This window comes from Hyposmocoma kahamanoa, unplaced genomic scaffold (assembly GCF_003589595.1).
Source record: "Hyposmocoma kahamanoa isolate Upper Pololo Valley unplaced genomic scaffold, ASM358959v1 97, whole genome shotgun sequence".
NCBI lineage: Eukaryota > Metazoa > Arthropoda > Insecta > Lepidoptera > Cosmopterigidae > Hyposmocoma > Hyposmocoma kahamanoa.
In genome coordinates this window covers 1,912,590-1,926,512 of record NW_020655294.1, presented here as the reverse complement: position 1 = coordinate 1,926,512, position 13,923 = coordinate 1,912,590, and the positions used below count along the sequence as shown (strand labels likewise).

The 13,923-nt window shown below is 37.4% G+C and overlaps 1 protein-coding gene across 3 annotated transcripts in view; it reads left to right on the top strand.

The window, feature by feature from the left end:
• The first annotated feature begins 1,006 nt into the window (after positions 1–1,006).
• Positions 1,007–13,923, top strand: part of LOC113238579 (cleavage and polyadenylation specificity factor subunit 1) — a 30,066-nt gene continuing 17,149 nt past the window's right edge. For 2 of the 3 annotated variants that reach the window (XM_026475401.1, XM_026475402.1), the window contains exons 1-16: positions 1,007–1,412; positions 1,898–2,118; positions 2,988–3,161; positions 5,504–5,667; positions 5,787–5,926; positions 6,161–6,271; positions 6,577–6,758; positions 7,024–7,171; positions 7,330–7,526; positions 8,176–8,407; positions 9,333–9,448; positions 10,070–10,208; positions 10,349–10,488; positions 10,644–10,760; positions 10,983–11,117; positions 11,440–11,631. In XM_026475401.1, coding sequence (XP_026331186.1) covers positions 1,250–1,412; positions 1,898–2,118; positions 2,988–3,161; positions 5,504–5,667; positions 5,787–5,926; positions 6,161–6,271; positions 6,577–6,758; positions 7,024–7,171; positions 7,330–7,526; positions 8,176–8,407; positions 9,333–9,448; positions 10,070–10,208; positions 10,349–10,488; positions 10,644–10,760; positions 10,983–11,117; positions 11,440–11,631 — 2,571 coding nt within the window. In that variant the 5' untranslated portion in view covers positions 1,007–1,249. The remainder of the gene's footprint in view (positions 1,413–1,897; positions 2,119–2,987; positions 3,162–5,503; positions 5,668–5,786; positions 5,927–6,160; positions 6,272–6,576; positions 6,759–7,023; positions 7,172–7,329; positions 7,527–8,175; positions 8,408–9,332; positions 9,449–10,069; positions 10,209–10,348; positions 10,489–10,643; positions 10,761–10,982; positions 11,118–11,439; positions 11,632–13,923) is intronic. The other variant, XM_026475403.1, reaches the window with a different exon arrangement.

Below are 13,923 nucleotides of genomic sequence, written 5' to 3'. Positions count from 1 at the left end.
TAAATATGGCAGAAAATTATAAAGAGGATTTCTGTGGTGGACATTTATGAATAGCGCCATCTTGTATGAAACAGTTGAATTACACTATTTATTATTATTATTTATTTTTATAGAATTGCCTTCAGAGCCATCAGCTTAATGGTAATAAATAATTAAGAAACGCACAACGTAATATACATAAACTAAAAATAAATTCGTGTAAAAATTGTAACTACTAAAAACCTGCCATTTCGTTGACTAATTTGAATTATATATATTTTTTAATTCATTAAGGCTTTGGCAAAGCCATCAGCCTAAACATGAAGTTTAATTATGTTTCTGTAAATATGGCCGCCACAAAGAGGATAGGCAATTTGAGGCGGTGTGCTTCGGTTGACTCGGGATTCCTTAAAACGGGCCGATACGGATATTTTAGTTCGAGATTCGTATAATTTCGCGTTTTGATCTTCGATTAAGGCACAATAGCACTATCCTATTCCACTTTAAACTAGATTTCACAAAATAATTGAAAGTCAAAATAAAAACAACTATGTATTTTCCCTCCAAAAGGTCCAGAGCGAATCCTCTTTGAATTATACAAAAACTTGCGCTTTTTTGGAAATACAACAGTAGAATAGAAGAGCAAGAGTGAATAAGGTCTAGACGAATATAATGTAGAAACTCAAAACGTAATAATAATACATATTCTAAACTAAAAATTAATTGGTGAAAAAAACTGTCAGTAGGTAACTACGAAAAAAGAGATGTTGGTAATTGCTAGTGTGGGGGTTTCGATAATCTATGCTTAAAAACTTAAAAAAGATAAAAAACAAGAATTGTAGTTTGTGATTTCGCAATCCACTTTTATAGCAGATAATTTTGTTATAGGTTCACAGCCCGGCTTACAATAGGAAATCTTATGCGACTGCGTGCGTCTTCGCTTTTGGCAATCGGCAAGGCGAAGTAGTCTGCCATTTTCTCAAACAAAGCAGCCATACATTTAATGTCGTGACGTTATTTATCACCCACCTCTAATACATTAAACAAATCAAATAAAACGCGACTGTTTTGGCGTTGTCAAATTGTCGATTGTTTTGTTTTCTTGTGAAATTAATTAAAAATGTATTAATATTTACCATAGAACTAATAAAATGCTGTTTTAAACTTAGTTTTTGTATCAACCAGTGATTTTGCTGTTCTTTAGTTGATAATAACTTTAGCAAACATAACCTCAAAACAGTGGACGCGGCGTACTCGTAACTCGTAAAAAATGTTCTCTATTTGTCGACAAACGCATCCAGCGACGGGTATCGAACACGCCGTAAGCTGCTGCTTCTTCAACAATGACGAAACGTGTCTGGTTACTGCTGGAGCCAATATTATTAAAGTTTTCCGGCTGCTGCCAGAAGGCCCTACAAAGGAGGTCAATGCAGGTGATGAATGGTCTTTAATGTGTAATAAGTCTGTGGGGGTAGTGTGGCGGACTACCTACGGCCCTTTAGTGGAGACCTGTGCACAGCAGTTGGGCATAATGATGGGTTGGTGATGATGAATGTATGGAGTAATAAATCGGTATGTATGGAGACTGACCGAGTGAACGCGGTGATACAGGCTTATCAGAAGCGTAGCAAGAGGAGGCTCATGGTCTTTGCTTATCTCAGTGGGAGATAAACATGATGGTGCTAGATAATTTATGGAGTTGGTATACCCTAGTGCACTTGACTTTGGTTATCATGCCGGGACTGTCACACAGAAGTCCTAGGTTCGATTCCCGTGCCGGGAGAAATATTTGTAAGGCCTACATTTATTTTTCTCATGCATTTGGATGTAATTTGTGCTTGTCTATATGTGTGTCCAGGCATTCGCGGCACAGGTAGTGACAGAAACTAGCATTTTTTTAGTCTATCTTGTCTTTCAGCCGGCCAGCCAATACCACCGAAAATGAAACTTGAATGCTTAGCAACATACACTTTATGGGGCAACGTAATGTCTATGGCTTCAGTGCGTTGCCCCAGTGCCGGAAGAGATTTATTACTGGTCTCCTTCAAAGAGGCAAAGCTGAGTGTATTACAATATGATCCACAAGTCAATAACTTGATTACGCTCAGTATGCATTATTTTGAAGAGGATGATATGAAGGTAGGTATTGCTATTTGAATATGTTCCATTTTAGAGTGTAATTTTATTATAGTGTGAGAATAAATATACTTTAATATATATCTTGAGGAGACGACACTCCATAAACAGTAATACACAACATAACAAAATAATTCTTAGTCATTGTGAGAATGAGAACTGATAATTTAAAAGAAAGAATTAATTTTCATAGAAAATATAATATGTATGAAAATATTGAGTTTGTAGGTTTTCTCATTTGTTACACACAGGAAACGAAACAAATTTTTAAGATGTAAATTGCGTATATTCGTTTTTCTAAAACCAACATTTCGGGCCCTTTACAGATCCTGTGGTCACGGTTAATTGAGATGGTATAAGTCATCCACCAATTATGCCAAATATTAATGCAAACCGCACTATTTATCACTATAGTTCTTCTCAGTCTGCCGTGACCGTAGCACATATAAAGGGCCCATAATGTTGGTTTCTTTGAAAAAACAAATATATAAGAAATAAAACTTTTCCAGATTTAAATCGCGTATATTTGTTTTTTCAAACAGACCAACATTTCGGGCCCTTTACAGGTCCCATGGTCACAGTTGACCTAAGAACTCGATAAAACAAAGATACTCGATTCAGATATGAAACAATGAAAATATTTTAATATTTCTCTATTTAAGTTTATGAGTTCACAACTAATATGAGATACGCAAATGTCTTATATTCATTTTGTAGTGACAACATTTTTTTAATTGTAGCAAGGTTTATGAAGTAACAGTTGTGCTTGTATTTATATCAACTTTTCTGTTGCCAGAACAATTACAATTCTTTATAATTGTAAGCTGTCAATTACCTTTTTCATTAACCGTTTTACAACTATCATTCTGCAGGGTGGCTGGACAACTCACCCTCACATACCCTGGATCCGCGTTGATCCTGAATGCCGGTGCGCTGTTATGTTGCTATATGGCCGGAAACTGGCCGTGTTACCTTTCAGGAAAGACATCACATCTGAGGACGGAGATCCTTTGGAGGCGAAGCCTTTAGCAGATAGTAAAAAGAATGTAAGTAGATTTTTTGGAACTTTTGCACCCATATATGTATATAAGCATATATAATATAAATATATGCTTTTTGAAAAAGAAAAATATCTTGGCATGTTTCGGATCCATCATTGTCGACAGCGTCAACACATCATCAACAGCGTCTTTGACATCTTAGGGTCAAGGTGGAGACCTTCTTTCGCAGTATTCCCAATGCTTCGTATTTGCTGTCACTCAGGGTTATTTTGTTTTTTTTTATGTTACCAAGTGACGGGACGAACAAGTCGTGGGCCTGGTGTTAAACGACACACCTGTCCATTACAGTTGCAGTACCACTCAGAGCTTTAAGTCACAAAGATCTGAGGGGCACTGCCACTGCGCCCGACACCCTGAGACATAAGTTGACAAGTCCCATGTGCCTGTAATTTCACCAGCACCCTTACCCCTCGGAACCGGAACACAGTAATGCTCACATTACTGCTTGTTGGCAGAAGTTTGGTAAGGTGGCGGTACTTCCCTGGATGAACTCTTTCACAAGGAGCTCTACTGCTACTAAACTAACACCTGTTAAACCACCTTAACACGTGTTATTATACTGTTTGAATTGTGTTCTTTAGAGCATCATAATGTTGTCCCCTTTATCATGTACTCTATGTGGCACTGCAAGTGTCGTGGGTACCACCAGGCTTGTACATCCCACCATTAAAAATGAATAAGGATATCATTTAAAAAATTTAGACTGTACATTCTGTTAAAAATATATGACGGTTGGGAATACGTGTTTATGATGACCCCCTTTGGTATACAACATGATCATAAAGAAGGATGGCAACATCCCGTGTGTTTTGTGACCCAGTGTTTTTGACGACCTGCATTAAGGAGACCTATCAATACTTGTGATTCATTATCAAAACATTAAAAAAGCTAATTGAGTACAGCCTATAGAAGCTGGGGTTATAGTTGATATAGGTTATGTTTATAATATTGTCCTGTAGTTCGCTTCAGATGTTTGTTTGTAGCAGCAGAAAACAACAAGTTTTCAGTTTGTCCCCAAAAATAATAAAGAACTTGTTATCATGTGTTGCAATGAAAATGAGTAAAAGTTAAATCTGCCCAAATGGCAGATATCTGCCACAAATGGTCACACTGTTCTCAATATCAATGTGACATTGACATTGGCAAGAGGTCTCTTGTCAAAACGTTCCTTTGCAAGTTACACTATCTCATTTAAATAACGTCTTAATATTTTTGCCACTGTATTGTATTTGTGTCATTGTGTTTTATTTTTTGCTTTATGTCATTACTGTTTAATTGATTATTTCGTTAGGTATTTTATAGCTTTTAATGTTTTATATGTGTACTATAAAATAACTAATACTTCAGGTAGGCAAACATTCGGTCATGCTTAAAAAGAAACGTACGTACAAGAACGTTACATTGCCTAATCTATGGTCGAACTGGTTCTTACATCTATTCTAAAATACAATGTTTTACAAGTTCTTTAATCTCGTCTTCTAAAAATGTACAAAAATATATTTATAATTAGGCATAAACTAAAACGCAAACTTATACTAGTAAAGTCCATGAACGGCTCTTAGGTTCGTATTCCAGAACTCTACTCAATGCTCAAGTCAGGATCTGAGTATGATTTCAAGCACTGGAAATACGACCCTAATTGAAGGGATTCGAGTATGATTTCGAGTGCTTTAAACCATACTCAAATCCTGACTTGAGCATTGAGTAGAGTTCTAGAATACGACCCTTAGTGAAGAGACTCAGTCTTTTAAGGCGTTTTATAACGACTTGACTCCATTTTACAGGACTCGACTCAAAAATTAAGACTGGGGGTTGGAGTTTTTATTAATAAGACTCAGTCGTTATACTAAAAGACAAAAAAAGACTTAAAGGACTTGAAAGACTTAAACGAATCGAGTTGTTTACAAAGGACTTATACCTATTTTATGTCTTATTAAACCTGAAGTTTATAAATAAAAATGGTAAAATAAATACCTTGATAGAGTGTGAGATGTGAGAGAGTAGAAATAAAATCACGCCATACGGCTCATACTCGCGACTCCCTGAAACTCGCGCCAGTCTTTTTAGTCGTTTTAGTCCTATAAGTCTTTTAAGCTTCTTAGGGTTAAAAGACTTCGACTCGAATTAGTCTTCAGTTTTAGTCTTATGACTCAAGACTTGAGGGTTAAAAGACTAGACTAGTCGTGAGGCGTTAAAAATTAGTCGAGGTTTTTTAAAAGACCTTAAAAAGACTGAGTCTCTTTCATCACTAACGGCTCTTCGTCGTTATTGGGACAGTTTTCACCATCTTTCTTTGATCTATTGAGGGATTGTCATTATTCTTTCAGCAACCAGTTCAAAACGTGACACGAGCACCTACTTTAGCGTCATACGTGATAGTGTTAAAAGACTTAGACGAGAAGATAGACAATATCCTTGACATACAGTTCTTGCATGGTTATTATGAACCTACGCTGTTGCTGTTGTACGAACCTATTAGGACTTTTGCTGGGTAAGTTTTGACCAATAGTAAACAAGTATGTATACGACATCTTTCTGCTGACTTACCCCCACTGGAGTTTCACATCAATATACGTTATCAAAAAACTTTTTCTTTCTTCTTTTCGACAGTCGCACGGCAGTCCGTAATGACACCTGCGCAATGGCCGGTGTTAGTTTAAACATGAGTGCGAGAGTGCATCCGGTCATCTGGGCTATGGGCGGATTGCCTTTTGATTGTCTACAGGCTGTACCTGTTCAGAAGCCTTTGGGTATTTATTGTTTGTTCCTTTGTTCCATAGCATTGTCTCCTTGTAATTAAAAAATATAAAGGATTATCCTTAACTGCCTTAACTGCAATGTACACCGTTTACATTGTTCAGAGCTTGAGTGTACCTAATTCAAACATTCATTTCTTTGTACTGTAACTACGATTGTAATTACTTAATGATATTACTGTTCAGAATTTTTGAGCTGATGTTAAAATTTGTATTTTGTATTTTTAGGTGGATGTCTAATAATGGCTGTGAACTCGTTAATCTACTTAAATCAATCTGTGCCTCCCTATGGCGTGTCTTTGAACAGTATCGCTACACACACAACAAATTTTCCTTTGCGTAAGTTCAATTTCTTCATAAGTTAGAAATCGTGGCTTGACTTTTTCGAAGCTAAAATATCATGTTATTATCATAATTGTAAATAATAAGTAATTATGGTCCAAAAATATAACCTTGTGGTATTCCATTTTAATGTAAAATTTTTGTTTGCTTGTCATTATTTTCGCCACGTTTCCATTGATTCTCCATTCACAATTTAAAGGGACATATTTTTCAACATACAATATTTCAGATATTGAAACGTTAAATTAATGTCATAACTATAGCTACCTTGTCGAAAGCCTTAGCTAAATCCTTTTCCTCAGGTATACAAGAAGGAGTTTGCATAACCCTAGACGGGGCATGTGTAGCTCCTATTGCAGAAGGTAGACTGGCATTATCGTTGAAAGGAGGGCAATTATACGTCTTGACATTACTATCAGATTCTGTAAGAAGCGTCAGGAGTTTTCATTTGGATCGCGCCGCAGCTTCTGTCTTGACTACTTGTGTAAGTCTGAATATGTTGAAGAATCACGTATGTTTAAAGTGCAAGAAAGGCTTTCTTGTTTTTCCTTCTTTCCTTTTTTGACATTTATTGTTTAAGGAACAGAAAAATATTTTTTTATATTTGATACAATCTTGATTTTTTTTAAATCGTAAATTAAATGGGTATTCATGAGACGTATCTTTCTTAATGGGACTTTTTTGATGTTCTAAAATTAACTATCTGAATAAACTTTTCATCTACATATTATCTGATGATAATATTCTAGATGTGCGTAATAGAAGAAGACTTCTTATTCCTCGGGTCTCGTCTGGGTAACTCATTGTTGCTGCGAGTGACGGAGCGAGAGAACCGAATGCTGTTCTCAGTGGACAAGCCTCTAGAAGCCACTGTTGATCTCACTGTGTCTGACACAGGTAACGATACTTCCATACCTTCATTGCATTTAGAAGTGTTTTCTTTTCAGTACGAGGTCCTTGCACTCACTGGGACTAGAATCACTGACTCCAGAACTGTGTTGAACAACAGTCTGATTCTGATGTTGTACAACTGTTGAATTATGAATTTGCTTCAGACAAACCCCCCGAACCACCAACATTAAACAAAGAGCAACCAAAAGAGACCTCCGACTCTGCAGCGAAGAAACGCCGCCTAGACACAATAAGCGATTGCATTGCGACCAATGTCATTGAAATCAGTGATAAAGACGAACTCGAGGTGTACGGTTCGGATATAAGGACTTCTACGCAGCTTACTAGCTATGTTTTTGAGGTTAGTGCACGTATGAGCTCAAAATTTTTTAAAAGGAGTAAATTTTTAATTTGTATCACGACACGACACTTACTTACATAGGTCGGGGTCAAGTTCAAGCAAGGAGGTTACTTAAGTTCAAAATTAAAACATTCGCTTGAAATGTTATCTAAACAGAAATTTAAATGCAAATCGGCTACATACTACTTAAGTACTTATTATTAAGAATTTCTTATAATTGATTTTAATCATTTTTTGTATGAAAATTCAGCAATTTTTTTTTACAATCCATCATGGCTGTATGCGTCTTTGCTTGTTACATTTTAGTTCAAGTTGTGTTATCTATGGAAGAATAGTTAGCTGGTCATCTGTCGATAAAAATCTATAATTGTTGTGTTGTGAACACATTTATATAGTATTTATTTCCTCGCAAATGTGATGGAAAGCGTATGTATCACGGACGGTAAAAAAAAATACAAAACTCGAGTTATTAAAGCCTTCAGCCTTCGGCTTCGGGCTTCTAATAGCACCTCGTCGTTAACTTTTTACTTACCGTCCTTAACTTAATGTACTACACAATGTACTATTACGGAGGCCAAGCGTCCGGATCTTTCGAATTAAAATGAAGAGCGGAATATGGCCCTCGGTGTACGAAGTGGGACGCGCGCAGGTGTGCGACTCGCTGCTGAACGTGTGCCCCATCGGCGACGTGTCCATGGGCGAGCCGCAGCTGCTGAGCGAGGAGCGGCCGGCGGGCGAGGGCGGCGAGGGGGGCGAGGGCGGCGAGGGGGCCGAGCCGGCGCTGGAGCTGGTGGCCTGCAGCGGCCGCGGCAAGAACGGCGCGCTCACCGTGCTGCAGCGCGCCGTGCGCCCGCAGCTCGTCACCGCCTTCAACCTGCCAGGTGCCCCTCACCCTCACCCCTCACTCCTCACCCCGCTTGTGGAAACGATACTCTTAACTGTTAATCACAATAATAATCCGTTGTATTGCTTTAAACATGGTATGACAGAAGACGTTACAAGAGACAGTGCCTGTACAAATATGTTTCGCATATATTAAATAGCATGCAAATGTCTAGTTATATAATGTCAATCCGACTAGCACAACACAATAATACAAAAATGTCAAAAACATGTCAAGTTACAAATTAATATGGTCAAGAATGATAATATTCAAGATAAAATCTTACATCTCATTTCCTGTCAAATATTTCGTTTAGGTAATAAAAATTATTTTAATTTAACCACTTGTACGGCTTTGTTTTAAATAAACAAGTGTAATAGTTTAATCTCAAATGGTATTTTATTATATGTGTCAACACACATTTTTAAACAACTTTTACTGTATTATGCCTGACATCCATTGCTGTCATCAATTAGTAATACTCGGTCAAATTAAAAAAACGCTTGCGAATGAAGCTTCATACTTGATATTGTCGTTTGGCCAGTATTACTTATTTGACAATAATTCAGAACGGAGAATGCTTGGGCCACGGAAGCAGTTAAATTCGATGTTAGTTTCAAGGTGAAGTGGTTTATTATCACTGTAACGTAACTTATACTGTTTATCTTTCATTAAACGTGTATATCATTAAAACGGCAATTAATGTAATCAATTAATGAAAATAATTATAATTATGATGATAAAAAAATTGCATTAAAACCATATAAACTCACAGAATAACTTTCAAAAATTGCAACGATTTATAGGGATCGGTGATCGGTCGTTGTCGAAGTATAACTTCAAAATGAAAGTAAGGTCAATGACCGCTATTGACATGCTAAATGATATGTACTAAAACAAGATACTGGTATTGTTAATTCCAGGCTGCTTAGACATGTGGACGGTCATAGGCGAACCGACGGAAGTAACCCGCGACGCCCACAAGGACATGGAGGGATCTCATGCATATCTGATACTCACGCAGGAAGACTCTAGTATGGTGAGTCATAATAATACGTACTTACACAGTTGTAGACAATAAATATATTTTTTAAAAGATTATTTTTTTTTTATACTATTAATTTTTGTTAATACCATTCCTGTCATTCTTGTCATAACTAATGCGTCTGCATTTTGGTAACTTTCGACATATTGGCACTAAAAATTTTGATTTTACTTAACAATAAAAAAATTGTTTTTATAATACCAAATGACGGGACGAACAAGTCGTGTGCCTGGTGGAAAGCGACACGACTATCCATAACAGTTGCAGTGTCATTTAGAGCTTTTAATCGCAAAAAACTTAGGGGCACTTAAACACTGCCACTGCGCCCGTCACCGTGAGGCATAAGTTGACAAGACTCATGTACCTGTAATTTCACCAGCACCCTTACCCTTCAAAACCGGAGCACAGTAATACTGTGCAGCAGTACCGGCAAGCAGTAATGCTTGCGGACAGAATTAGGTAAGGTGGCAGTACTTCTCTGCACGGGCTCTTTCACAAGGAGCTCTACTGTTCAACTCTGTACAAAAAAAAAATCAATAATTAATAAGAAAAGAAAATGGGTGGTGCGGGTAGTGTAGTTAACCATCAGCAGGCTAATTGCTTCGCTGTCCACAGGTCTTACAAACTGGGCAGGAGATTAACGAGGTGGACAACAGCGGGTTCATGACGGGCGCACCCACGGTCTTCGCCGGCAACCTGGGTGCCAATAAGTACATGCTGCAGGTCACCACCACAGCCATCCGGCTCATCAAGAGTCAGTTTTCTTTTCTTATTGCTTTATTATACTTCGTCCAAACATTTCTTTCACTTTTGAATTCGAATTCTAATCAGTTAGTGATGTCCTAATGTAGATTTAGTTTATGCGTAGCAATTGACCGTGTACGTTGCGGGCAGACGGCGTGCAGATCCAGTCGATCCAGCTGGAGTGGACGGCGTCGTTCGCGGCCACGGCCGACCCCTACGTGTGCGTGGTGTCCACGTGCGGCCGCGCGCTGGCTCTGGCGCTGCGGGAGTTCCGCGCCAAGGACGGCATGGTGCGGTCCTTGCTCCACGCTCCCAGTTCCCTTGTTACAATAGATTCGTGCAATCTTGCGTGAATTTTTTTTTACAATTACAGAAGAAGTAGTAGATCTGAAAGATATACATGATAAAAAACAGTAAATGTTTTTAATGCTGTGGCATATTGCAGACGGCCCGCCTCGCACCTACAAGACAACCAGTTCCGCATCGCCCTGCTTTAATAAAAGCTATTCCGTACAGGGACCTCAGCGGATTGTTCACATCTGCAGACATTGAGACTGTGCAGGTAAATATGTAAGATGATAGTCAGTATGAAGCGCCTGACACTGATAATAGCAATATGCAACTAGTTAGTGTTGCTTGTAACTTTTTTCAGGCGCTTATGTTCACTCGCATAAGTTTTGAACCGACATTGTCCAATTTTAAGTTCCATTGCTGGTTACCTTTAACAGCGTTTGAACGCTTCGTACTTCTTCGAATAGTTATGTGAACGGTTTTAATTTGCCAGGTGAAAGGCGAGTTCACCGGCAAGAAAGGCAAGAACGTGAAGGCGGAAGGTTTTAAACCCGACACAATCTACGAGTTGAATGACGAAGATGAGCTGCTGTATGGAGGGGACCAGACTCCAGCTTCCATGGCCAGCGTGAGTATATTTTTAGCAGCGCTAGAATTTAATCCAGGGAAGTACTGCCACCTTACCTATTTCTGCCGCCAATGTGAGCATTACTGCGTTCCGGTTTTGAAGGGTAAGGGTGCTGGTGAAATTACGGACACATGTGGCCGTGCCACTAAGGTCTTTGCAATTTAAAGCTCTGAGTGGCACTGCAACTGTTATGTATAGGCGTGTCGCTTACCACCAGCCACACGACTTGTTCATCATAAAAAAAATGTTTTGTAACAAGTCACGGAACAAAATTTGTTGTTTACGATGTTAGTAATATATAGGTTAGCCTCCTCTCCCATAGATAATGTTAGCAGAACAATCGAAGAACCCCGGCGTGCCTCGGCGCATATCGCGCTGGTGGAAGAAGTACCTCGTCGAGGTGAAGCCCACTTATTGGCTGTTCGTCGTGAGGAACAACGGCAACCTAGAGATTTACTCTCTGCCTGAAATGAGACTTAGCTTTCTCGTTCGAGACGTATGTCAAGGGAATAGGGTAAGTGAAATATCGGGTTGACTTGGCGGACAGTGAGGCAGTTCTTACAGTTTATCGGTACGGAATCGCATATAGTCCAATTGCTTCTATATAACGGTTACTATGTTGACCTGTCAAGCAGAGGACTTTGATGCATGAGGAGGATGTACGATTTTTTATTTTGACTCGATTTTTTGGATCGTAATGGATCATATGACTGAATAGATCCACGGATCGGCTCGTATGCTCTTGTATTCACAATCGCAAGAGAACTGCCTCCTTGATGCGTCGCGGCGTGACCGTTTCAACAGCCTCGTACGGTTGATTTGGGAGTACTCGGCAGGCACTGGAACCGAGTTCACATGGGTTCCAGAGGCCCAATTTATAAGCTAATGTAATTTAAAATTGAATTTAATTTATAATTTGATGTGGTTTATAATTTGAAATCATTAATTTAATCGTAATTTGCGTCGTGTTGTGGATTTAATGCAATTTAATGTTATGATAATTTTCATTACTAACATAAGCTATAAGTATATTTTTTTGAAATTAACATCTCTGCCGCCGTTAGTTGAAAGAGCGCTTGTGACAAAACTCAAAACCGAGAAAATAATGTTTTAAGAAATGAAATTAAGAAAATATGTATTTTTCTTTAGCGATAACTTCATTATCTATCTGGAAAAAAATAAAAATAGTGATAGATTGGCCTTTTTACACTGATCACGGCAGTATACATAACAAAATTTTTTAAAAGAGGAAAGAAAGAAAGAAACATTTATTTGGCTATTACAAATAAATATACAAAAAATAGTAATAATATTAATCTAAATATAAATTAAATAATAAACAATGGAAAAAAAGAGATTACTTAATACACAGTAATAGCCGGAAAGGTTAGCCAGCTCAGCTTAATGTTGGGCAGAGCCACAGCGCTGCTTTTAAACTGGAGCCTGAGAAGAAGAGGTAGATGGCTATGTCTATCTGACGAAAACTGAAAAGAATAACAAGTATTTGATATGTAACCTAAACATTTAAAACAACAAAACCTAATTTAGAATAACATTATTACACTATGTAGTGTGCTCTTAAACAATATAAAATAACAAAATTTATAGTAATAAGAATGATGTCTAATATCTTCTCTCTCTCCTCACATATATATCTTGCCCTCACAACATTTTAACGTGTGGTTCCATTGATAAAATTTAATATGAAGTAGCGCAAAAAAAAAAAACAATAAATGGCTGTTTTTTTGCGCATATATTTTTGCGCATGCACAAAATAATGTCGTAACTTAAAAATTATGGAATAAGTAAACACGATAATCGATAAACGATAATCTTATTGCGCATAATGTAACTTTTTTGTACACAATGTTTAGTGATCCATTTATAAATGAGCATATAAATTTGTGCGTTTCATTGAGTAATTTTTTGAACATTCGAATTGTATTTTTTCAATTCAATAAATTTGAGTTATGACTGTATTTGGTTTCATGTACACACGCCAGCACATCAATCTACACATTGACGTATCTTGTTCGGTTGAACTAGAGGCGATTTTCGAACAAAAATGTGTGGCCTGGTGCGCCGTTGTTCGTACAACATATTAGGAAAATTAAGTATAAAACAGATGATATTATTTTATGGCCTGTTAGGTAGAATCATCTCATAAGATACCGATAGTAAAAAAAATGTTGACTCATAAGTTCAGCGTAATATTCTCACTTGACATAAACCCTCAAAGATCCTTTACGACGAATTTCCTAGAATTCAATTCAAATTATTTTTTCAAGCCACGTTCCCTCTCTCGCTACAGTCGTGCACTAAAATGTTATTAAACTTAAATAAGAGTGTGCGGCGATGCAGAAACTTTCTATTACTGGGGATTCGGGGGAAATCTCTTATCAGGAGCGATTATTGGCTCAGGATTAATATCTATCGAGCAGCCTGCCTGATGGGATTTTTGAACGATAAAATCTTTTGTGTGCGAGTATAATACATTTATAATATAAATGTATTATTTAGTATAATTATTATACTACGTACCTATTGTTTGTAATTCAAACATTTTATGCAGAGATTCGAAAAATAATATTTAAGCTTGTTATAAATCTACTGAACATTTATGATTTTAAAATAATAAATATGACAGTAATGGGTTTATGTTATAAAGGTGTTTTTTTTATCTGGCACAATGTGGGGAAAGGAAATTGTAGGAGATACCGGGAATTTGTCTTAGGAACCATTAAGTCTTTTTTGTACAAAAATTTGACGTCAGTATTTTTTTTTTTTTTTTTTTTTTTTTTTTTTT